Source organism: Cnephaeus nilssonii (genome assembly GCF_951640355.1).
Source record: "Cnephaeus nilssonii genome assembly, chromosome: 18".
NCBI lineage: Eukaryota > Metazoa > Chordata > Mammalia > Chiroptera > Vespertilionidae > Cnephaeus > Cnephaeus nilssonii.
In genome coordinates, this window is record NC_137089.1 from 32,744,424 (window position 1) to 32,771,118 (window position 26,695).

At 42.9% G+C, this 26,695-nt stretch overlaps 1 protein-coding gene across 1 annotated transcript in view; it reads left to right on the top strand.

Moving 5' to 3' along the window:
- The window catches only part of CHD7 (chromodomain helicase DNA binding protein 7), a 178,743-nt gene that overhangs the window by 51,198 nt on the left and 100,850 nt on the right, over positions 1-26,695 (top strand). Inside the window, 1 exon segment of the mRNA XM_079796311.1 lies at positions 9,756-11,580. Coding sequence (XP_079652437.1) covers positions 9,934-11,580 — 1,647 coding nt within the window. The 5' untranslated portion in view covers positions 9,756-9,933.

A 26,695-nucleotide genomic window follows, 5' to 3' on the forward strand; every position in this document is an offset into this window, starting at 1 on the left:
CAGCTTTTCCAGAACCTCTTAAAATACAAAGAATATAGGAAATTGCCAGATCAGTTAGTTAATCAGTGACAACGGCAGTAAGTACACACAAAGCAGGATTCTTACAAGAGCAGTTGGCCATTTGTTGCTTTCCAGCTCCCAGCATGTTGCTCTGTCCCATCTTGGCATTTTCCTACCCCGTGGTGTCGGGTAGCTTTGACGGGTCTGTGATTGCCAGGACGTCCTGGACAGAGGGTGGCCCCAGAGCTCCTTCCTTTCCTCCTTCTGTCCTACACTCACTTTTGTAGGTTTGACACCACCCAGATGTTGTGTGTATGTGTATGTGTATGTGTATGTGTATGTGTATGTGTATGTGTATGTGTATGTGTGTGTGTGTGAAGTCAGTAGCTTGAAATAGGTCTAGAGCAGTGGTCGGCAAACTCATTAGTCAACAGAGCCAAATATCAATAGTACAACGATTGAAATTTCTTTTGAGAGCCAAATTTTTTAAACTTAAACTTCTTCTAACGCCACTTCTTCAAAATAGACTCACCCAGGCCGTGGTATTTTGTGGAAGAGCCACACTCAAGGGGCCAAAGAGCCGCATGTGGCTCGCGAGCCGCAGTTTGCCGACCACGGGTCTAGAGTGAGTGGGAAAATGTTTTCAAATGGTGATTTTTTTTTAAATTAGGCTAATAAACATGTGGCGTCATTTGCCTTTATAGACAAATCAAGTTTTGTTTGTTTAAAGGATCCCAGGATATTTTACAATATTAAGCAAGACACAATAGCAATTGCCAAATTTTGTCAAACTTATATTCTTCTTCTATTAGCCTGCACTATATAAACATCCTTCAAGTGGGTTGAAATAGATTTTTAAAGTTTAATTTTGCCCTGTCCAAAGTAAATGACACTAGAACGTTTTTAGTTACTTATTTTTGGACCCATCTTTACTTGCTTTCCCCCTTATCCATAATAAAATTAATTATAGCAGTAAAAAGATAAGGGATAGATCCACATATCTGACATAGATTCATATCTTATTTACAGATGTAGACATGCTATGCACAGAGATGTATATCCCTTTTTGCTCTCATTTCTCTTCTGCCATTTCATGTTGAGCACTGCAGTGGTACTAGAATGTGTACTGGTCTATTGCTGGCCCTCACTAAGCTGTGTATGGAGAGAGCACCCTTTTCCTAGTCTGTGGTGGACAAGCAGGTCAGCTGTCTGCCGGCTGTCTTCTTAGGGGTTTAGTCTTTGAAGGAGTTAATTTCAAGGAGTACTAGTTCAGTGTTGAATTGCAGTGTATAAAGGCTGTTCTCTAAAGGACATCGATTTCCATGATTCTTGTGCTTTAGTGGTACAACTTACATATAGGACAATATGTACCTTGTGACCCATTTAAGGAAAAAAAGTTAGTGCTGTAGCCATGCACTTAGTATAAGCTGTTAGTTGAGTGCTGTTGCGTTAGTTGCCTTGAAAGAAAACACATTAGCCCCAGCACTCTTACATAGAAGAAAATCATCTTTATCTGAAAGGCAGCTCTGAGTATTCAGACTCCTCAAAGTTATGTAGAAATAACTGAACGATTTCTGCAAGAAACCTGTGAAATACCATGTTATGTAACATGGCATTAGATATTAATGTTAACTGCATTTTTTTTTTGTCTTGCAAAAATGATTGGCAAGCAGATGGCGGTATCTTTAAAACTAAACCATTTTTAGATGTCCACTCCTTGTAAAGCATTACAAATTAAAATTTGTCACTAAGGGTTAGTCAGAGTTCTTTGGGTAAGGTCAGTATTGTTTCTTTGTCAGTCACGAATGCCAAGACTACCTTTCCTTAAATGGGAGATAGCATATCTTTGTATCATTGCTTTGTAATTCTTTGGGATGACTTATTTCTTGTTGATTACTTATTCTCCCATTAATCGAGGAGCATTCAGAGCTGAGTAAAGAGGAGCTCAGAGTCTGAGAGCAGGACTCCCGAGCTCTCACATGTGCAGGAACCACCAGGGCCCTTGTTAATAAAATGCAGATTCTCGGTCAGGAGGTCTGCATCTCTCAGCAGCTCCGAGGGGGTGCCAGTGCTCTCAGCACCCCCTTCACAGGCAGGGCTCTTGTCTGCAGCGAGAGAGGCAGGTAAACAAGCAAGAACAACCGTGTGTTTGGTTTTGTAGCTCTTGCCCCTGGTGCACTGGGAATCCTCGGGAGGGTTTCAAAATTAGCCTGAGAGGGGGAGAGCTGAGGGTAAGGAAGCTTCCCTGGATGGCTGGTAACAAAAGAATTGAGACTAAAAGAGGCCAGACTGCACAGTGCAGGTGTGGGGGCAAGGAAGGTGAGGAAGTGAATGCATCGCTGTCAGTAAACTTCCAGTGGTTTGAGAGATCTAGTCTGGGTAATTGTCAGTGTTTCGTGGGCAAGAGGGCAAAGGACTTTGAGGATCTGACTACAAAGTGGCTTCTACCATGCTAGAGCATTTGGACTTGAGCCTGAAAACTAAGGCAGCTCCTCTGAAGTTTTTAATCAGGGAGAGACATGATATGATGCCTTTTGTGTTTTAGAAGATCATTCAGTCCGCTCTGTGAATGTGTTGAGCCCAGACTTGGGCGAACCAGTCAGTCTGTAATGCTTTGTCCTTCACTAAACCATGAAGGCCCGATATCATCAGAGGTAGTGTGAATTGCGAGGAGGCAGGCTTGTGAGATAGGTAGGAGGCAGAACCAGCAGGTTGGTGGATGGGCTGAATATGCAGGATATCTGGGGCATTTATTAGAACAGTGAGCTGTACAGGACAGGGGCCACAGGCTGTATTGTTCAGCTCTGTACACCCAGAGTCTGTGAATTGCTTTATGCAAAGCAGGCACTCGTTAAATATTTTTTTTAAATGAGTGGATGATGGGAAGGATCGAGGTTATTTCATCTATTGGTTGGGTTGGAGGTGTGGATAGAGATACTACTAGCTGCTATAGGGAATGCTGACATAAAGCATAGCATTACTCTATATGATATCAATTCTAAGCATAGTTTTCCCTGTTAAGTGTGTGTGTGTGTGTGTGTGTGTGTGTATGTGTATATTTCAATTAATATAAGCAAAATTGGAGATGACCTAGTGATATAAATGGAAGCTAACTTTTAAGGCAATTATTCCTTTTTTTTCTATATTAGTCCTAACATAGACCTTCTGAAGGACTTTACATTCTTTTTTATTCTTTCTACATCTTTCCCAATAAAATAGTGACTGAAAATAATGTACAGTCTCTAAGAAAAATAGTGAACTTAACTATAGTTATGTAGATTTTTAGTTGTAAACATTTAAATATATATATATATATATATATATATATATATATATATATATTGTTTATTTCAGAGAGGAAGGGAGGAGAGATAGAAACATCCATGATGTTTGAATCATTGATCAGCTGCCTCCTGCACACCCACACTGGGGATCGAGTCTGCAACCCAGGCATGTGCCCTGACCGGGAATCAAACCATGACCTCCTGGTTCATAGGTCGACATTCAACCACTGAGCCACCATGGCTGGGCAGTTGTAAACATTATTAAAGGGCACTGGTAATGTGGCAATTATAAGTGAAAAGGATTTTGAAGAAAACTATACCTAAGTGCCTGAATTTTGTATAGTTGAGAATCATTCCTATCATTATAAAAATATTTACTAAGAAATAGAAATATATGTTGGGAGGTAATACAGAAAGGAGGTATTTTTTTAGGTTGAAAAATATAGTTAATTAAAATATGATATATGGAAATACTATAACTTTCATTGCAGGGGTAGGTGTAGATCTTTAAAAGGATACTCATCTCTGAGCTGGAGAAAACATTTTTCATCAAGGAGAATTTTTACTATGGGATATAGCCTTTATCTAAAAATGTAAGAAGAAATATATAGCCGAGCTGTTCATAGAATTTTCTGTAATGATGGAAGTGTTCCATATATGCATAGCAGCCACCAACCCCATGTGACTCTTGAGCATTTGAAATGTAGCTTGTGCAATTGAACAACTGAATTTTAAATTTTATTTAGTTTTAATTAATTTAAATAGCAACATGTGGCTAGTGGCGGCTGAGTGGGACAGCACAGTCCCAGCGAATCAGCACCACCTCCCACACATACTAATGAGGAAGAAAATGTGGTCTTGTCCAGGGGGTTCCGGAAGGCTATCCTCTGGTCCATGAGGCGAATCTGCAGCTGACTTGTGGTGAGCTGATGTTGGTAATTGGAGGCGTTTTCTGATTCCTTATCTGGATCATTGTCCCTTGGATCCATGCCTTCTCCCATGGCAAGCCTTGGGTTTTCCTCTTCCCCCAGCGGCTGCTGGGGGCCCCTGGTGGGCACCGCTGTCTACAGGCTTCATGATCGAGCTGAAAGGACTTTCACTTAGGAAAGAAGCTCAGCAGAGCTGAGCCCTTTATCTTCGGTGTGTTCACCTATCAGCTCTTGGAGACTTGCCCTCTTACTTATTTACTGATAGATGGATTTGTAAGAGAGAGAGGGGGAGAGAGGGAGAGAGAGAAACATCGATGTGTTCCACTTATTTATGCGTTCACTGATTGATTCTTGTTTGTGCCCCTGATTGGGATTGAACCTACAACCTTGGTATATGGAGTCGATGCTCTAACCCAGTGGTCAGCAAACCACGGCTCGCGAGCCACATGCGGCTCTTTGGCCCCTTGAGTGTTCTAACGCCACTTCTTCAAAATAGACTCGCCCAGGCCGAAAACCGACTTCTGCACATGGGCCACGAAGTTGCAATTGCACTGTACGTGCGTGCCCGCACGTGGTATTTTGTGGAAGAGCCACACTCAAGGGGCCAAAGAGCCGGATGTGGCTCGCTAGCCATGGTTTGCCGACCACGGCTCTAACCAACTGAGCTACCCAGCCAGGGCCCCTTCCCTTCTCTTGTACCATTACAGTTGATCAAAAGCCTTCTGGTGGTGATATGTGTCTTTCAAACTGCTAGACATTCCCTTGGAAATGCTGATACATGCTTCACCCAGACCCAGGCATCACTGTCACAGTTACGCTCTGTACCCCAGGTTCCTTGAAGGTGGAGGAGAGAAGTTTAAAGGGAACAACTAGAAATGAAGCTGTAGAACAGTAATAGTCTTCAGCGTCCGCACTTGCCCACGTGTTAGATGTTTATGGAAAAAGCCTCCTTTGGATGGCATTCTACTTATACAATTGGGTAAAAAGTGGTTGAGCTATAGGAAGTATTTTGCATGTGAAATGTTTTTTGTATTCACCGATTTTCTTGCTAGCTTTCTGGGTCACTGTGTTACCATATTAAAAAAGTGGCTACACAGTAGTTAAGCATTTGCGGAAGTTTTGGAATGTTAGAAGTTCACTTCAAAATATTAATATATATTTTTGCACAACTTATTTCTTTCATCTTGGTTTGCTGTACACCCTTTCCTTCTATCTCCCATTATATGTGCTGTTTACTTATTTTTTTTTTTTAGATCCTTAATATAGTGCTAATATGCTGTTTCCTATAGATAGCATAAGTAAAACTTATTTTGGAAGGAAACTCTTCTGTTTGCTAGTCAATAACTGTTTCAGTGACCTATCTTGGAGTAAAATGTGCCCGATTTGGGCCTTTACTATTTTGCTTCCCCTAGAAAGGTGCCATCTCATCTATACAGTTTTCTTTCATCTTTGGCAAATATTGCCATTAAAATATTTTGCGGAACATGTTCACTCTTCTCATACCATACAAGGGTTTTTTCACCTGTTAACTGAAGAGGGGTTTGGATTAGAAGTTCTCCAAGGTGCTTGCTAGCTCTAAAAGTTCACAGTTGGTTTCACAGTGAGTCTCCACAGTGGGGGTGATTCTGTGAGCTGAGCTGTCTCCTGTGGCCCCTCCTCACCCCCAGACACCTTGTTCTGAACCTTGTTCTTGTCTCAGAAAATGAGCAGAAACTAAAATTACTGTCTTCATTTTATATATATCTGTATATATGTATATCTATAGATATCTGTACGGTTCAATATATAATATCACATATAGTTAAAATACTTGCTATCATAAATTACTAAGAAATATTTTGTAAAATGATATCCTAATTAAAAAAAAACAACACCTGAGGATATGTTTCCATAGATTTTTACAGAGAGAGAGAGAGAGAAAGAAACATTGATGTGAGAAACATGAATTACATGCCTCCTGCATGCACCCCTGACTGGAGATCAAACCTGCAACCTAGGTATGTGCATTGACTGGGAATCAAACCTGTCACCTTTTGGAGGATGATGCTCCAACCAACTGAGCCACCCGGCCGGGGCGATACCCTAATTTTTATAACGGACCCCCTCCCCCCACCTCGTACCCCCTGATTCTTAATTCTTATTTAAGAGGTTCCTGACTTACAGATAAATGTAAGGTCCACGAGGACAGTAGGGAGTTTTGTTTGTTCTTATTTAGACATCTGCAGCACCCAGACCAGTGCCAGGACCACAGAAAGTGCTCAGCAAATATGTTTTGAACAAAAAATGTGATTTGAGATTTTAACTTGGTATTTGTTTAACGCCAAATCAAACATAACTACAACTTGAATATTTATTGTCTAAGTGATAATTATGAGAATTATTTGATAACACCTAAAACTTGTATTTCTATTTTTTCTTTTTAACAATCTATAAATATGCTAGTCAGGGTGGTAGCCACTGCCTACAGGTGTATACTTTTGACTTGAAACGTGGCTAATAGGAATTGAGATATGCTGGTGTGAGAAACAAACTGAGTTTCTGAGACTCAGTAACACAAAATGTAAACTCATGTTTAAGTATTGATTGCATGCTGAACTGATAATGTTTTACATACACTGGGTTAAATAAAAATTGTTATTAAAATTAATTTTACTCTCTTTTTGGGTTACTTTTTAAACGTGGCTATTAGAAATTTTAATACTACATAGATGGTTCTGATTTGACGGCTCATTGAACAGCACTGATCTAGACACAGAAATGTAGATACTGAATGTAGAGAAGGGAGCACCCTCCCAAAAGGAGCTTTAAATGAACATCTTTGATAGAAACGAAATTATATGTTGCAGCTGTGACTTGGAAACGCGGGTATTCAAATGGTCTTGATCAAATTAAAAAAAGGCCAAAATAAATTAATCAGATTAGCTCAAATGAGAAATATGAAATCCAGCTACCAGATGGATTCCTAGCATAGTCGCCAGCCCAGTCTTGAGGTCAGAAAAGGGGCAGGCGGCGGTGGTGGCTGTCCGAGCGAGTGTGAGCCGCCTCTAATGACAGACTAAAGCCGTAGATTTTGAACTTCTCTGCCCGGCGCTCACCTGATGGTGATCCCAGTTGTGGGGGGCAGCGTGTTTACTTGGTTCCAGGTAATGCTGTTATTTTTCATGCCGCTGGCAAATGGACTTTCAGTGGGGGGAGGAGGGAAGTGGAAGCGCAAGTGTCAGGTAGGATTACTTTCAGCGAGGGCTGTGTGTTGTCCCTTCCCACGCCTGCAGGCAAGTTTTTTCCCCTTCTGCTCCACTCCCTCCCTTGCAGCTTCTCTCCGCTGTGCCTCTGCTCGTGTCAGAGGACCTGACCTTCCCTTGCCTCTGGGCTCCTTTCCCCTGGAGCTGCCTGGGAACCCTCTCCGGTCAGGAGCATTTCCTCCCGCTACGCGTGGTAGACCCCAGAGATTGAGGCCCTTATCCCCGAAAAACAAGGCCATCCAGGACATAGAAGTAGACATTACCTTCCTTAAGCTAATTTGAAAGGTTATTTTGGGAAGTGGTTAGTCTGCACGGCTGGTTTAAGCTGTTATCAAGTCCATTTCAGTATTTATTTCCTTGAAAGCTAGAATGAGCCTTGAATAAATGAAGACTGACCGCTGAGGCTCTTTAGGAGTAAATTTAATTTATAAGTATTTGTTTTATTTGGCACTGGGGATTTTGATCCTCTTTCTTTGGGATTGTAAAGCAGGTGTGTAGTAAAGCAGCATGTCTGTAAATAAAATGGCTTTCGTGCAGCTCGTCTTATTTTCACCCACCTGACCTCTGTTTTTTGGAGAAAGTACATCAGAAAATTCATGGCAGTTAGCGGCAGAGTGGGGAGACCTTTGACTTTCGCTGACAGCTGTCACCTGAACACTAGAGACCTAGAGACCCCCTCAGGTGTTACGTCTGTAGTTCTGACAGCGAACGGGAATGTTGTTTACATTTTCTGTAAGCAAAATTCTCCCCTTGTTAGGAAGATGTTAGAATAGGGCAGGCAGAAACTGATTTTTTTATCCGTCTTATTGGTAAGTTCTCAGCAGGGTTGGGTGGCCCATTGTTCATCGTCATGCTCTCAGAGAAGTGTGTCGGTGGAATTTATGACTGAGCCTGTTTATAGCATCACTTTGGAAATTCTTCCATAGACATTGTTTTGTCAGGTTGGGCAGAATCATACAATGCTTCATGTGCTCGTGAAAGAGGGGGAAAATGAGCTAAATTCCAAAGATGTTTAAGATTTCAGACATTTTTCCGATGTGAATTAGTTCTTTATTAAGTTGCTCATGTAATTAGCATTCAACAAAAATACTCTGTTTTGCTTGTTGAGACATTCTTTAAATAGGTTATTTTAATCGGACATAGGATCTGTTAGGAGCTGTTTGAATAAAGTGCGGAACATTAGCTAGCGTGTAATGTGTGCTGTAAACACAGCATGCTGGCGGGTGTGTCTGCCCTCTTTCCCCCTACCTGCTCATGTCCTGCCTGCCTTGTCCCAAAGGAGGTTAAGATAAGGGTAGGGCTGCATGGATATTTTGGAACTTCATTGTCCTAAAAGAATTTTCAGTTCTCACCAGTTTTGGGGGAAGTTTTCTGTTTCTCTTGGTGAGAACAGTCATGGTCCAGAAACGGCTCATGCAGCTGGAGTCTGTCTGAGTGGTCACATGGGCCCCTGGTTCACCACCAGAGCCCGGTGCCTCTGGGTGAGGAACGGACCTGTGATTGGACTGACTCTGCCGGCGGTGTTGACCAGGAACGTGGTGGGCCCAGAGCCGCAAGCGAAATCAGTCCTCTTGGAGCATGGATGCTTTTCCACTGGCCCTTTCTGAATCTTGTGTATTCCTGCCATTAAATGTGATGAAATCATGAATTTATTACACTCTACAAACTTGCTTTCCAACATCGTTAGGAACACTTTTTCACTCGACGCCTCTGTTGCGGTTCCATAGTTGTATGTGGGCTGCAAATATCTAATTTGTACGAAATGACTGATTTTGGTATTTGTATAATCCTCTAGTCAATTTAACTAAGTTGAGCTTTTCACAGCCCTCGGTGCTGCGGCTGCTCATCTGATTACACCGCTCAGGGGAATACGGTGGAGGGCGGGCTGTTGGTAACCAGAGCATTTCCAGGGCTTTAGTTCAGCAGATGGGCTGCTTGGCTATATTCATACATCTGCTTGCCTGCTGTGGCAGCTGCTGCTGCTTCATGTTGTGTTCTTTTGTTCTGTTCCATCCAAGAATGGAACGCTAGGAAGTGTAGTGAATGGATTAATTTAAGGTTAAGGTTAGTGTTTTGCTTGCTTTCTCAGTAACCGATCATAATAATGCTTCTGGTAGAAGCTAATGAGTTTCTCTTAAAGTGAACTAGATTTAGAAAATACAGCTCGGCGAGGGGGCTAGATTAGTATTGTTGATGGAAACCACATTCAAATGTGTAAAATACTGGCAGTTTCCGTCATTTGTTCCTAATTCTTTGTTTTCTTCCTTCCTCCTTCCCCCCTACTCCCTCCCCCCTTCTAGGACCTATATCCAGACTTTGCCTGACACTGCGGGGTCCAGGAGAATTAAAGGAATATGGAATGACAGGAAGAAGATTAGTTGAGGATTACAGGCCTTGAGGACGAGCACCTCAGTGAAGAGAAGCACAGACAAGCTCCCGAGCTGTAGTTGGGAGGAAGGAGCCGCGTGTTGGAAGAAGATGGCGGATCCAGGAATGATGAGTCTCTTTGGCGAGGATGGGAATATTTTCAGTGAAGGCCTTGAAGGCCTTGGTGATTGTGGTTACCCTGAAAATCCAGTGAACCCCATGGGTCAGCAAATGCCCCTAGACCAGGGCTTTGCCTCTCTGCAGCCGTCCCTTCACCATCCCTCCCCTAATCAGAATCAAACCAAGCTGACCCACTTCGATCACTATAATCAGTATGAGCAGCAGAAGATGCACCTCCTGGACCAGCCGAGCAGGATGATGAGCAGCGCCCCTGGGAACGGACTCGCGTCTCCTCACTCGCAGTACCACACCCCTCCCGTTCCTCAGGTCCCTCACAGCGGCAGCGGCGGCGGGCAGATGGGAGTCTATCCTGGCATGCAGAATGAAAGGCACGGGCAGTCCTTTGTGGACAGTGGCTCCATGTGGGGCCCCCGGGCTGTTCAGGTACCGGACCAGATACGAGCCCCCTACCAGCAGCCACCGCAGCCGGCTCCGTCGGGGCCCCCGGCCCAGGGCCACCCTCAGCACATGCAGCAGATGGGCAGCTACATGGCACGTGGGGATTTTTCCATGCAGCAGCACGGGCAGCCGCCGCAGAGGATGAGCCAGTTTTCCCAAGGTCAAGAGGGCCTCAATCAGGGAAACCCTTTCATTGCCACCTCAGGACCCGGCCACCTGTCCCACGTGCCCCAGCAGAGTCCCAGCATGGCACCTTCCCTCCGTCACTCAGTGCAGCAGTTCCACCACCACCCCCCCACTGCTCTCCATGGGGAATCCGTTGCCCACAGTCCCAGATTCTCCCCTAATCCTCCTCCACAAGGGGCTGTCAGGCCGCAAACCCTTAACTTTAGTTCTCGGAGCCAGACAGTCCCCTCACCTACTATAAACAACTCAGGGCAGTATTCTCGATATCCTTACAGTAACCTAAATCAGGGATTAGTTAACAATACAGGGATGAATCAAAATTTAGGCCTTACAAATAATACTCCAATGAATCAGTCCGTACCCAGATACCCCAATGCTGTAGGATTCCCATCAAACAGTGGTCAAGGACTAATGCACCAGCAGCCCATCCACCCCAGTGGCTCACTTAACCAAATGAACACACAAACTATGCATCCTTCACAGCCTCAGGGAACTTATGCCTCTCCACCTCCCATGTCACCCATGAAAGCAATGAGTAATCCGGCAGGTACTCCTCCTCCGCAAGTCAGGCCCGGAAGTGCTGGGATACCAATGGAAGTTGGCAGTTATCCAAATATGCCCCACCCTCCGCCGTCTCACCAGCCCCCTGGTGCCATGGGAATTGGACAGAGGAATATGGGCCCCAGAAACATGCAGCCGTCTCGTCCGTTTATGGGCATGTCCTCAGCACCGAGGGAGCTGGCCGGGCACATGAGACCAAATGGCTGCCCCAGTGTTGGCCTTGCAGATCCACAAGCAATCCAGGAGCGGCTGCTACCTGGCCAGCAGCACCCTGGTCAGCAGCCGTCTTTTCAGCAGTTGCCAACCTGCCCTCCGATGCAGCCCCACCCGGGCTTGCACCACCAGTCTTCACCCCCACACCCGCATCACCAGCCTTGGGCACAGCTCCACCCATCACCCCAGAACACCCCGCAGAAAGTGCCTGTGCCTCAGGTAAGGGAACGCCGATCCTGCCGGCCTTGTGGTATGAAATGTAACTCGGTGAACTTACCTAATAGAATGCTCCTTTGCACTTCACAAAAAGCATTTTCATGATGAGAGCCTTATTTTTTATCTTGTTAAGCTGCCCCAGAATCTCCTTTTTTTTTTTCTTTTACTATTCCTCCCTTTATTTACTCTGTCACTTACTGACTTATGCATTTATTCACTTATTCAAAAAGTCTCGAATCCTCCTGTCCCAGGAATTGTGCTAGATGCTGAGAATGCAAAGTTAAGGAAGTGCAGGTCCCTCCCTGCAAGGTCTGTCCTCACTACCCACAGGGAGGTGGACTTTGGACTCAGGACACATGTCTTTTTCTTCTCCTATTCTTTCTGTTTCTATTTTCCTCTCTGGTTTTAAAAGACATAAAACTTTGCAGTTTTATGTGTTTGTGGTAGTCCCTCCCACCTCTTTTAGAAAATTATAATTTTTTTTCCTTGGGAAGCTGCAAACTGTGTTCTTCTGTAATATTTATTTTACCAACTGTTGAATGTTAGTGTGAATTTAAATTGCAAACTGTAGAAAATCAAAGTAACCAATAACCCACAGAAAGTGCTTGGTCTCTAAGGGACTTGGGTCCCCAGCACTAAGACAGGATTCTTCCTCCTTGTAAGCTGGGATTTTTGTTATCCTATAGAATTTATAAGCAGACAGCTTTAAGTTTCACCCTCTAGCATTCACAAAGACATCTTTCCCTTATAAGTGTTGGTATTTTTGCCCTAGGTCTGGAAAAATAAACTAATACCTATGTGTACAGGTTATTCCCAGTGCTAGTCAAAACCACGTATTGATCTTCCACTATGATTGCAACTCTGAGTTTGGATGGCACAGTAGGTGATGTTAGAGCTGTAAGACACGATGCTTGTTCTTAATGAACTCGAGTCAGTTTGGGGAAATATGGCCAACATGTAAAAATACAAAGCAGAGTGGAAGACCGCACATGATGATGTGACGAGTGTCCAGGGGGGGTGCATGAGGGCGCTTGGAATTTGGCTGGGACTTAGCCATGGAGAGTGCACCCACTGAGGATGGCATTTTGGGTCAGGGGATGACTGGTTAAATGGGGCAGCGGAAGTCAGGCTTGCTGCAGGGCAGGGCCAGGTCTGGTATTCTGTTGTAAGGAATTTAGACTTCAGTGGGCAGCCAGTGAAATCAATTAGACAGTCCACAGGATGGCTGGGGGACCAGAAAATGAATTGTGAGCCTGTGATCCAGGCCTGTGAGGACAGTTTAGACCAGGGATCGGGGAGTGGGACAGAAGGGATTGAAGCAATTTGAAAGTAAAAGGGTTTGGTCAGGAAACAAAGCCTTTGGGGCATCACAGCTGGGGAGGCATTTATTTTATCATTTTAATATATTTTTTATTTATTGATTTGAGAGAGAGAGAGAGAGAGAGATCAGTTTGTAGTTCTACATATTTATGCATTCATTGGTTGATTCTTGTATGTGCCCTGACCGGAGATGGAACCTGCAACCTTGGGGTATTGAGACGACACTCTAACCAACTGAACTACCTGGCCAGGGCTTGGAGAGGCATTTAGAATAGACTCATAAGGTTCAGCTACAGGGGGTTGGGGGTGAGATACAAGACGAGAGATACAAGACTCAGGAAGTGGGAGTCAGGAAACCTCCGGACACAGGGCATGTAGGGACTTGGGGAGGCCACCCTCAGAGGTCAGGGATTCTCAGGAGGAGCCACAAGATCAGTGGGAGCCGCCCTGCTCGCTGCCCGTGAGAGCGGCTTCCTGTCTCCTCCTAACCTGTGGCCCAGGGGGGAAGGCTTCTGGGACCTGTGGTTCCTGAACCAACAGGAAGGGGAGGTGAGAAAGGTGGTCTGACAAGATGCTGGAGCAGAGGGCCTCAGGAAAACAAGGGCAAAGGAAGGAATGGAGAAGACTTTGTTTTCCTTTATCTCAGCTTCACAGCAAAATGTCCTTCAAAATGGACCAAAGTGCTGTCCTTGAGGCCTGCTCTCCCTGAAGCCTATGGACCTGAGTGGCTTCTAGGGCAGAAATGAATGTGACCTCCTTTCCAGGAATTATTATTAAAAAAAAAAAATTATTTCACTTCATCTTTTGTTTTGTTAATCCTCACCTGAGGATATTTCCCCCCATTAATTGTGTGTCTTTGTGTTTTTTGTTTTGTGTGTGTGTGTGTGTGTGTGTGTGTGTGAGAGAGAGAGAGAGAGAGAGAGAGAGAGAGAGAGAGAGAGAGAGAGAGAGAGAAACACTGATGTGAGAGAGACACATTGATTGGTTGTCTCCTGCATGTGCTCTGACCGGGGGCCCAGGGGATCAAACCTGCAACCTAGGTACATGCCCTTCACCGGGAATTGAACCCTAGACCCTTTGGTGGGTGGGCCAACGCTGTGTCCACTGAACCACACCAGCCAGGACCAGAAATTATTCTTTTCTTATTCCTTGGGAAGTTTCTTGTTAAGCTGTCTTTTCAGAGCAGTGGTTCTAGATTTGTCTTTGTCCCAGCCCAGCATCTTCTCTTTTCACTGGACGGCAAGCACAGGTTGAGGGAGATCCCTGTGAATATAATCTTATTCCTGGATGGGAATTGTTGATCTCAGCTTTCCCAAGTGTTGAGAGTACAAATATCTCAACGGGCATGTCAGAGGATGAATGTGAGTATGTGGTGTTACGTCATTGAACACTGCAGGGTCTCTGTGCTGTGTGCTGGCCAGATGCTTTTTCTCCAGCTCCAACTTCTCGAGTGTGCCACTATAGATCAGGGGTCCTCAAACTTTTTAAACAGGGGGCCAGTTCACTGTCCCTCAGACCGTTGGAGGGCTGGACTATAGTTTTAAAAAAAAAACTCTGAACAAATTCCTATGCACACTGCTAAGTCGGCTGCTAAGCAGGACAGGCAGCGGCGGCAAAAACACCCGGTGGGCCGGATAAATGTCCTCGGTGGGCCACATGTGGCCCGCGGGCCGTAGTTTGAGGACCCCTGCTATAGATAAACTCGGGCCTGAATAAGGGATGTAAACAAGTACATTGAAGTATTTTCATTATAAGTTCAATTGCATTCTTCAGATTTCACTCTTGACATTTGTTTTTTTATTTCTGCTTAACTTTTCATCCTCTTCAGATTTTGAAGCTCTCAGTTCTGAGAATAATACTGGGGAGGTGTAAAGTCTTGGGAGGAGCATAGACTTCAAACTCAGAAAAGTGTTTGAATCCCAGCTCTCCTGCTTATTGGCGTGGGGGCCTTGGGCAACATACTTAACCTCTCTGAATGTCAGATTCTTCATCAGTAAAACAGTACCCACACCAAAGGGTGTTGAGTGGGGTGATAAATGCCACGTGCCTGGTATTATGTCCAGTCTGTGGTGTATATGCATATGTTAATTCTCTAGGTTTAATTTCTGACCTCCTGCAATGCAAACTTAACTTATAATTATGCCATTTCACATGTAAATACAATGTAAAATTACTTTTATTTTTAAGGAACAAGTTAATGTTATGAAATACAGCCTTAGTTATAAAACACTAAATTTGATTTGGGCAAATATTACCCCCCACCCTACCCCCAGCCCATATTGCTGGGTGAGATGAGGATAATGATATGTAATTCAAAATGCTATCACAGAATCCTAAAGCCTCTCTTTTCCCTGCGAATGACTCGTATTCTACTCTAGTAGATATATCTATCTAATCACATTTTGCTCTTAGAACTACAAAAATTATTTTGCAATTCATATATGACAGAATGGTGGTTGAAAAACCAGAGCAGGTTGAAATACTGAGGCATTGTGCTGAAGAATCACAATTAGATAGGCTCGTTAATGTTTTCATAGTGAGTTCACTTTTCAAAAATAGAAGTTTTTAAACTGTGTCATGGCCTCTGAACAGATATTTTCTAAATTATATACCATGATGAAGTATGTTTTAAAAAATATATATTTTGATTTCAGAGAGGAAAGGAGAGGGAGAGAGAGATAGAAGCATCAGTGATGAGAGAGAATCATTGATTGGTTGCCTCCTGCATGTCCCACACTGGGGATGGAGCCCATACCCCGGGCATGTGCCCCGACTTGGAATCGAACTATGACCTTCTGGTTCATCGCTCAACCACTGAGCCACACAGGGCGGGCTAAAAATAAATTTAACTTTATATGGAAGAGTCAACGAAAACATGAGAACAAAAAGGTCAGAGTTCATCAGTCTGTAATGTTAATTGTGGTGCATGGACATATTTAATGGGAGCTCAGACTGTCCTCATTACTGATAAAATTTATAGGGGGAAAAGTCTAGCTTATATTATTTTCAGTAGTTGATCAGGCCAGTGGCTCTTGAACCTTTTCATCTCAGACCCCTTTATACTCTTAAAAATTATTGAGGACTCCAAAGATCCTTTGCTTATGTGGTTTATATATGTTGATATTAACTATCTTAGAAACATAAACTGAGGACAATTTGAAATATTTACTCAATAATTGTTTAAAAATAATAAACCACTGTTAACATAAATAATAATCTTTAAATGAAAAATAACCTAATTAATAGCATTGTTTTGTATTTGCTTCTGTGTACAGTCTGCATGCAGGCCATGAGCCTTTGGACAAGTCCACTTACATTCAGAGAGAATGAGCGTGAAAGGCAAATCACATCTCAGTGTCACTGTAAAGCCAGTTCTGAGCTCACAGCCCCGAGAGCCCCAGCCCACTCTGAGAGCCAGCCCGAGTGTGGAGGGGAGAGTGCAGGCTTCGGAGTAGAAGCACCACCAGCTGGTTACTGACCCTGCGACCTTGGGCAGGTTACTTAACCTCAGGGCCTCGATTGCACTATCTCTCAAAGTGAGGGTTGATATGCTTTTCTGGAAAGTGAGATTAGCAATAACGTCTTTTCACTTAACATGGGAGACACATTATCATAGGCACATGCTCAGAATTGCTTTCTGCAAAGTTTAAAAATAATCTCAAGCAGTTATTTTAGTGTTAACGATTGTGAGAGTTTAACTCCATTTTCATTTGTGGGGGACGAGGTGGTACAGGCAGGCATCTGCCAGCAAAAGCGCACTGTAAAGACCAACACTGCGTGCTCTGGGGCAGCTCCAAGTCTTGGGTGGACGAGGCTGAGGAGGGTATTCTGGGTTAAGTGATGTCTTGGCTGATGTGAGGGAGAGGTTTGAGTTGGGAGGAAGATGGGTTGGGGGCGGGGGCGGGGAAGAGTCTCTCAGGCTTAGGAATAGGGGCAGGGGTGAGAGAAGGCTGCATGGTGGGATCCCTGTGGGGCCTTGTTAGTCATGGTGAGACGCTTAGACCAGGTCCCATGTCTGGCAGGCTTTTGGCACACGCTTTGCAGCAGCTGAGGAGCAGTTGAGAACAGAGAATGGGGCCTTTATCATGCATGGGAGGTGGAGGAGAGGACACCTGGAAGAGCTTGTCTGAGAAAGACGGGTTAAGTGGGTTGTCCTTGGGGTTACAGGCAAATCCCCGAGTTTCTGAATAACTTACACTGCACAGGTCTACACAGGTATCTCAGTTCATGAATTACACTCTCTGATGAGCAAGTTCTTGAAGTATTTTTAGAATCTTCAACATTACATATATTTTGGATACATTTGTGCCCCTTTCATTAATTTGGTCCTGAAATCTAGTGTTGTAGGAGAACAGAAGCAGAAAAAATATTTACAGGACCATTGAGATTGAGGTGCTAGGTAATAATTTCTCTGTGTCTCAATTTTCCCTTAAGGGATTACTAAGAAAAGACCTAGAGGAATCATTGGTATAACTTTTCAGTTCTTTGTCTTTCCGTGATGTCTTATGAATTTCTTTAAAAAAAAAAATAGCCTTTTAAAGAAATTCATGAGAGTTTCATAAGAAATTCAGGGAAAACTTTTTTTCCTGGCAAATGTCAAGTAGACTCAGTATTCTACTGAAATTCTCTAATTTCACCCAGTAAGTACAGAATTACAGATACGAGTAGAGTAATTGGCAACAACTTAATAAATTTTATGGAGAAAATATTCATGCATCTCAAGCTCCATTTTGCAAATTGTGATCAGAAAGTAGAGAAAATGGCCTTTTGAGTAGAAAGTAGATGTATCTCTATGAATACCACTCTTGACATACTTACACTTTCACATGTCTGGAGATGTCTGGTGGAAATGGGGAAAACAAAATAATTTCTGTAATGCACATGGCATTCAGAGCTGCTCAGAGAACAGACGCCCACCGTGAGACGTCGGTGTGGCAGGCTGCTCCTCCAGCGCTCACAGAGGGACGTGGGAGAGGTCTCCGCCTTTTCCACATGTTGGTGGCTCCCTGGTTATTTGTTCACGTGTCTCTTCATGTCTTCATGTCTTTTTGTTTTGTAAAAGAGTATTGTTTTCTGCGACTATCAAAAATATTGTGGGTCTTTTTAAAGTTTACTTTCAAAGCCATTTTTCAGTACTGCATTTTAATCTTGTATCTTGGTTGCCTTTGTTCAACTACACGAAAGAAATATGTGTTGAGTGTCTGTTAGGTGCCAAGCACTGTATTGAGGGCATAGATTGGTGATGTGGTGGAAGGCAGTGAGGATTAAAGGCCTTCACTGAGAGGGGCAGGGAGTTTTTATTTCAGTATGATCTTCAGGCTGTCATTTCTTTCTGTCCCTCCCATGTTCTAGACCAGTGGCCGGCAAACTCATTAGTCAACAGAGCCAAATACCAACAGTACAACGATTGAAATTTCTTTTGAGAGCTGAAAACCGACTTCTGCGCATGGGCCACGAAGTTTCAATCGCACTGTACGTGCGCGCCCGCACGTGGTATTTTGTGGAAGAGCCACACTCAAGGGGCCAAAGAGCCGCATGTGGCTCGAGAGCCGCAGTTTGCCGACCACTGTTCTAGACAAGTGTTATCCCATTGGAATAGAGTGGGAGTCGCAAGTGCAAACCACAGGTGCAACCCCTATGCATTATCTTAACATTTTTAGTAGTGGCATAAAAACGAGAGGAAGAAACTGGTGCAACTAATTTTAATAATATACTTAAACAACCCAGTATATCCAAGATATTATTCCAACACATCATCAGTGAACACCATCACGAGAGAGATAATGAGTACAGGTGTTTGAAAAGTAGCGTGTGTAGTACATGCGGAGCCCGTCAGTGTGGTGGGGCTGCCCTACTGAGCAGCAGTGCTGGGCTCTTTCCAGAGCCCTTGCTTCACATTCTTTTTGAAAACAAGTCTGAGTGTAAGTAAATCTATGCAGATAAATACATTTAAAATTGTTCAGTCTGATTACAATAGTCAACCTCTAAGACAGGTCCCAGTACCCTCCTTGTAAGGTTGGGAAAGTAGTAGCATTTTATAAGGTATCAACAACACATACAGTGTTTGGAGGGGTGTGTGTTGTATGGGTCTTGGTTCCTGAAAAGATAAATTAGTGAAGTGAAATCCTATTTGTTTGGATTTCAAAGAATGCAGTCTGTCTTTTCTGTTGTCTTGTAGGAAAAAAGTAGCCACCTTCTCTGAAAGTTGGATTACTACCATTTTCAAGATTTTGGTTTCTCGTGGGTTTTGGAAACTTTTAGTAGTTACTTAGTAGTTATGTTTTCCCCTCTAACTCAGAATCTCTCTTTGCCTCTATGCCACTAATTCTTGTTTCTTGAAATTGGTTCTCCGAGGATAAGGGAGAAAACCTTCATTTTTACTATTACACTTGTGCGTCCCCTCTCCATTTCTTTTCTTTCAGCTTTTTCTGTCTGCTGTTGCTTCATTTTATTGACCACTCAGAAAGGCAGTATCTGGTCCTGCAGAGCAGTAGTTAGCTGGGTAGGGAGAATTGGGAAGTGGGTTAGGGGGACACGTAGGGGAAAAGCATTGCTAGACCTAACTAGAAGAATTTACCATAATCTTGACATCTAAATACTATTCTCCATTCTTAGTAGTTATAGCTGTCAATCTATAATCTCTAACCGCAAAGAGATTGCTCTTATTCTTCCTTTGTTACTGAATGCAGTTCTTTTATCAGCGAAGGAAGTCAGTAGCAAACTAGTGCTTTTGCCTTGCAAAACTCGAGTAGGTGATGGTGCACCATCAAGAGGAAGGTTTCATTTTTTAAAAATAGGAGAACCTTCTAGGGCCTGACACTAGGGGTGGTGATGGTAGAAAATTTAAAGGAACTTGACAGAATGCCAGGGAATTAGCATTATTTTAGGAACTCAAAAGTCAACACAGGTACAGAGCACTCATCGTCCTGCTTGCTTTTTCCTGTTTTAGATTAGATGATGGGAGTGATCACCAGGTAAGGCCGGAAGACTGTTCTTCCGTCTTATTTTGGTGATTGAATCAAAGTTATTTGAAGGAAACATGCCTTTTTTTTTTTTTTTTTGATGCTTGCTAATGAGCATATTTCTGATCTGCTTTATAGTACATTTGGCCTGTTCTCCTCTGCTGCCTTCTGTGTTTAATACAGATTCCAGGAGAACTCTTAGACTTTTAACACTAACCGTGTGAAAGTCAAAACAATTGTTTTAAGCTGTATGCCAGAGGTATTGATCTTGAGAGTTTTTTATTTGTTTGTTTGCTTTGGCCATAGGCCTAAAGAGTTAGAATATTGAGGAAGTGCAAGTAGCGATGTTGGAAACTTTGTTAAGAGTTTCTTGAATGGCATTCTAACTTGAGCCCTTCCTATTTCTTCATGGGCCGGGTGGAGCAAGTTTGCAGCCTTCGCGTGAGAATCCCACCCTCACCCATTTGTGACATCCTGCTGCCTCTTGCTCAGTTTAGGGACTCAGAGCATCACAGGGTGGATGTCCCTGCTAGTGAATAAGCAAGAACTTTTAGATTATTCTTTTTCTGAAACATTTTTTGAAGTTACGTTTCTGAAAGTGTTCTTTAATGCTCTTTAATGTGTATAGTCTTAAAGTTTTTATTGAATGCAGAACTATTTGAAATTAAAGTTCAATGTTTAGATCATGCTTCTTGATGGACTCATGTCCTGAACATTCTCTTTAACTTAAAAAAGTTCATATAAAACCATGGGATTATTCAGAGTTATGATGTGTTTGTTTTGGTGTTAATGTTAAAAACACGTCAAAATCATCGATCAGCATGAAGATATGGCTAAACTTTAATATCATGGTGCAGGTTGACAGAAATGGGCACAGGCGACGAATGGAGAATTTACCTTAATCTTGACTTTTAATGTTATTTTCCATTCTCTGTAGTTACAGGTGTAAATCCACAGATAATTTGAAAAGTAACCATGGGCAGAAATAGACCTGGGGCCATAACCAAGTAGAATGTGTCTATGTGGCTTTAAAATGGCCCATCACTAAGCTAACCCTATTTTTGGCCACTCCATTCTTGCAAAGACTTTTTCACAAAGGAGAGCTGTTGAAATGCATGGAGGCAGACCTTGGGTTAAAGGAGACAAGTGAGAGTTCTTTAGGGGAAAAGTTTGATGATTTAAGTAAGGAGTTAAAGTAGTATTTCATTTTTATCGGCTAATTGCTGCATGATTTCTCTTTAATGATACTCATCGAAACAGTGGGGAATGTTAACAGAGCTCACTCATCCTCCACACTGGGGGGCGGATGCCATGGCAGTTCAGTGACAACTTCTACAGGTGTCCCTCTTACTTGGAAGTAATGGTAGAAGACTTAGCTAAATGCAGGAAATATTCCGGAGTCCAATTTTGGAAAAGGTCTGCCCTTAGAGCCAACTTTAAAGCTCAGAGCTTTAGTTTTTGCAAGAAAGTTAAAAACCAATATTTACATATGAATAAGATTTCTAAGTTAGGGTATCATTGGTGAAGAGGAGAAAAAAGAAGCCCAGTTAGAGACTACTCATTCATAGAACAACAATGAGCCAAATCATAAGATCAATCTTGATAAGTTTTTCTCACTGAAGACTTGAATGAAAATCTTTTCAATACCATGCCATGTTAGATGCTAGAGTTGTACTTCATATTCAATATAAATTAAATTATAAGACTAAATTTAATGGGAAGAGGTGAGTATCAGCTTTACTTGTATCATTTAGTGTTTCCTTTGTCATTTCTTAAGCGCCTCTCACCTCTGTTGTTCTGTCCATTGGGCCACACCCTAGGTGGCTAGCTGGGGCGCTGCCCGTCCATGGAGGAGGCAGTGCAGAGTGACGAGACCATGGGCTTCAGGGCACAAGAACTGCATTTGAATCTCAGGCTTCCAAACTTTGGCTAAGTCAAAACATTGGATACTTAACGTCCCTAAGCCTTAGTTTCCTGAGGATAATAATTGTGCCAGTTGCACAGATTATTAGAATTAAATGAGATAATGGCTGTAAAGTTTTTATCACATTGTCTGGCATACAGTAAATCCCCAATGAGTGTTAAATATTTTATTATAACTTCTGTTAATGTGGTTGTTGAAATGAGCCATTGGGATCTACTCTTCTACTCTTTCACCTTAAACTAGAAAAACTTCCCCTAATTTTGTAAAACAGAACATTATACATCAGTGCCTTAAAAATCAATTTACCAGATTCTCTGTAAGGCAAAAAAGAATTCATAAGATTTTTATTGGGGGAGGAGGGAGAGACACACCAAAATTTCTGTCACACTACTATACTTCTTTTTCATTGAGTCTCTAGGAAATGAGAATGCTATATATAAACAATTATCTCAGTGTTTAATGTCTTCCTAGTTTTGATCAAGGTGAACATCATCACATAGTTTTTAGAAACTTCAAGAGGTTAAGTTGACATCCTGTTTTGTGTTGCAAAGGAGGCTCACCAGTGTCCCCTCCAGTATGAAAGAGGCTAACCTACTGAACTTGTATATAGACCTAGTTATAGTAAATCTTTGCTAAATATAAACTTAAACACAAATTCAGTGATCGACTTCACCCTTGTTTTTAACAGTATCTTCCTGTATTTTCATAGTGTGCTCTCACACACCTGCAGATGATACTATAATTTTGTTTAATAAGTGGATTCCTGCTGAGTAGTACCCATGGCAATTTTGAACTAAGTTGGTTTGTGAGGGTCATACCATTTTTTAAAAGTAACTATACACTTAAAGTAAGACGGCCACAGAAGAAGATAAAAACGATTATTGCAGTTTGATTTACTAGCAATTCTTTTTTTATTGCCAAAGAAGGTGATTCACATTTTTGAGTATGTGAGACTTACAATTTTGGAGACAATTTTTATGCAACTCATAACACTGTTGCCATTTTAAAAAGCTCATTATTTAGAACCGTCTAAAGTTAGAGTTAAGGGACTCCTGTTAGAATGAGCCTTGAGCACATGGTTTTGTCTTCAGGAAAGATGGCAGTTATAGCCCTTTTGTTTATCATCTTCAAACTTTATACACTACAGTTATTCCTTTTTATTTGTTTTTTTTTTCAATAAACTAAGATTTATCTCTCTGCTTTTTAAAACAAACAAACCGTGAATTAAGTGGAGGAAAGGTATAAAGAAAAATGTAACTCCATTAAAAAACACACACCACATGACATTTAAAAAAATTGTTGACACTATTACAGATGTCCCCTATCCCCCACTCCTCTTTGCCCACCTCCACCAACTATATGAGGTATCTAATGAACAAAAACACATGGCACTTTCAATATTCCTTGAAAAAGCATCATGTAGCGACTGACAGACTCCATCATTTCGTGGCCTCATCACCTCCCTCATGCTATCCCAGGAAACAAAAAGACCCAAGACTGACTTTAACAAGGCTCACCCCTCTGGCTGAATAAGGGTTGCAGATGGAAGCTACCTGGAGATGCAAATAATTATAAAATGCACAAGCTTTATAAACTGGAGTTTTACAATTCTCCTTCTGATCTGTGCAATTGAGACAATTCAGCAAATATTATAAAGCCACAAGTCAGTATATCACAACTTAATCAAGCACACAGCCCACCAACTCTCCACTCATTCAGATCCAGGTTCCCCTTCTTTGTCCCCTACTATGTCTGTCTGTCTGTTTATGCCTTTCTTTCCTGCTTTTCTCCACTGTTGTCCTTTCTTGTGTCCCCCCTGACTCTCTTCCCCCTTTCTCTGTTCCTTTCCCACACTTACTCTGTGAAACTCCTGAAACCCACTTCACCTTTAGTTGCTTTCTCTCCAATCTTTCTGATTGCTCCGCATCACCATATATTTCTGCCTCTTTTAAAAATTTATTTTAAAATATTTTTATTGATTTTAGAGAGGAAGAGAGAGAAAGAAACATCAATGATGAGAGAGAATCATTGATTGGCTGCCTCCTGCATGCCCCCCACTGGGGATGGAGCCCACAACCTGGGCATATGCCCTGACCAGGAATCGAACTGTGATCTCCTGGTTCACAGGTCGATGCTCAACCACTGAGCCAGGCCAGCCAGACTATTTCTGCCTCTTTCTCCCCCATCCCGTGGCCCCCTTTGCACCCATTACATTCTGTCTGTCTTGTTACACGCCTGTGGGACTCTCGGGCACCCCCCAGCTGGCTGAGCTCTCAGTGCTCCTCCCCCCTCTGCTCTGGCTTCCCCTCAGTGCCCCACTTGGTGCCCCACCCTTTCTGCTCCTAACCCGGCTCTCCCTTTGAAGTGCCTTGTCCACTGAGGCCCTCACTTCTACTAACCAAGGGCCCCGCCTCTCCCTTTTTGCTCTGTTCACCTCTGGAGCGGGCCCCTTGCGTCCTATTTCTCCATTTTCTTTCTCCTCTTGCTCCTTCCCAGGCATGCGCTATACAAGTCCCTCCCACATCCTGGATCTTGCCTCTTTCTGTGGACTCCTCACTGATCACATGTCCCCTTCTCTCACGCCCTTTCTTTCTCGCGATCCTCACCCCTAGTCCCTCCGCCCCCACACCACTCCCCAGGGGGAGGTGACCTCCTCTTGTCACACCCCACCAGAGAGGGTGCTCTTCTGGCACGGGGACTCGCGTTCAATGGGTGTGGGGGGTGGTGATATCTGCAGAATCCTAGGCCCCAGAGCAATCGGCCTCTCTGGACGCAGAGGGTTCGGGTCCATCGCCCAGGACTTGGGGTGGAGCAGGGTGGGAGGGCCAGGGGAGCGCGGGCTAATGGCCCGCAGGTGGGGGGACCTCAGGTGGGACAGCGTCAGCAAGAGTTTAACCGGAAGCCAATGTGGATGTCCAGCCGGCTGCGAAGCGGTCAGGGTCAGGGACCCAGGCCCACCAGTCGCCCACCGGGATGCGGCTCCGCAGGAGGCGCTGTGCGGGGAGTTGAGCGCCCGCCACCCTCGGGCTCGAGGTGCGCAGGGCGCCGCCCAGGTGCAGGTTTGCTTGGTTTAAACCTCAAGGATCCGGGGCGTGACCTTCGCTCTGCGCCTGCGCTTCCGGGTCTGCTCATTTCCCCCCTTTTAATATATTGATTAAAGAAAAATGAGATTGGCCCTAGCTGGTTTGGCTCAGTGGATAGAGCGTCAGCCTGACGACTGAAGGGTCGCAGGTTTGATTCAGGTCAAGGGCACATGCCCGGGTTGCGGGATCGATCCCCATTGTGGGGTGTACAGGAGGCAGCTGGTCAACCATCCTCTTTCATCATTGATGTTTCTCTCTCTCTCCCCTCTCCCTTCCTCTCTGAAATCAATAAAAATATATTTAAAAAAAGAAAAAAAGAAAAACGAGATTGAAAAAACAACAGTAAGTCGCTTAGTTATCCAATGTCCATCAGAAATAATGTATTTAGCAACTGTCACATATGGTGTTTTTATATTTTATCTTATTGAACCGTAATCTGCACGCCGTGTATGAAATGAAACCCTCCACTCCCTATCATGTAACTACTAGTGTGGTTGCACTCCAGGCCTTTCATAGTCTTTCCTTTAATTCCAGGTTTAGGGATTAAAACCCCCTTGTAAATATACTTACCTGAATACTGAAGTTTGTCAGAAAGTACATAATATTCTCCAAGTTATTTTTTAAAGAAGTTTTGTCATTTTCTTTGCTATCACATTAATGTTTCTATAGAAGATGTAACTTTTGTGTGATGATGAGACTTAGATATTTATATTTGCTCTGTCCAGTAGCCACCAGCAACACGTGGCTATTGAACACCAGAAATGAGGCAAGCGAGACTAAGTAACTGAAGTTTTAATCTTTCAAAAATTTTAACTAAGTTTAAATAGCTCAGGTATAATCAAACAAGACAAGTTATTTAAATCATCAGAAAATAAGAGGTAGAATACAACTAGAACTAGAAAAGAGCCTTTTGTTGTTTGGGTAAGCTTTGTGTTTCTACTCATATTCTCTCTCACTTCTTACCAGATGGCCTTAAAACTATGGATAAATACCCTGTATCTTTTGGCACTGCTAGGTGGTGATAGAATATAGTGATCTGCACGTGGTAACACTGACACAATTCACTTTGTTATTTTTGGAATAAATCTTTGCTGTGTAGCAGCCAATTTGTTGCTAAACACAGCATGCTTTTTAAAGTAATGTGAATAGTGTCTTGTTTTAAAGTATAAGTGATATTTCAGAAAGTTATTGTTTTATTCCCCTCCCCCCCGCAAAGGAGTCCCCATTACAAATGCTTCATATAAAGCATGTGTTATTATTTGGTTTCATAGTTAAAGGCTATCACAGTTAATAAAATTGTTTTATTTTCCTTGAAAAAGATTTCTCAAAATTTGACACTAAATTCAATCTCCTCATTCCCGGAAGAAAAAATATTGAAAATATTTTCTCAAGTGCTTATTGACAGCTGTATCTTGCTTATTGGTTGCTAAGCTTCACTTTCCATATTTCCAGGTCAGTGTGTGTATATGTATGGATCTCTTGATCAGAAGGCACACGTGTCTTTATTGGGTATTGAAGACAAGCTGAGAAATGTTAGTTGTCCTAAAATGTTGCTTTAGAGTGAATTAGTCCTATATTAAGATTGATATTACTGACTTCAAATTTTATAATATATGATTAGTGGCAGAGGGTAAATTAAATTAATACAAATTTAGGTTGTAGTCCTTAGTTGATACTTTTCCAAAAAGGATTTGAGAAATTCTGACAAAAGGGTGTGCGTGTGGAGGTGGGTATGTGTGTGTGTGAAATGGAAACAGGAATTCTGGTCCTGGAATGGAAGAGCAAGGGATTATGCCAATTATGGCCTTGGTTGCTGGGCTAAGCATGAA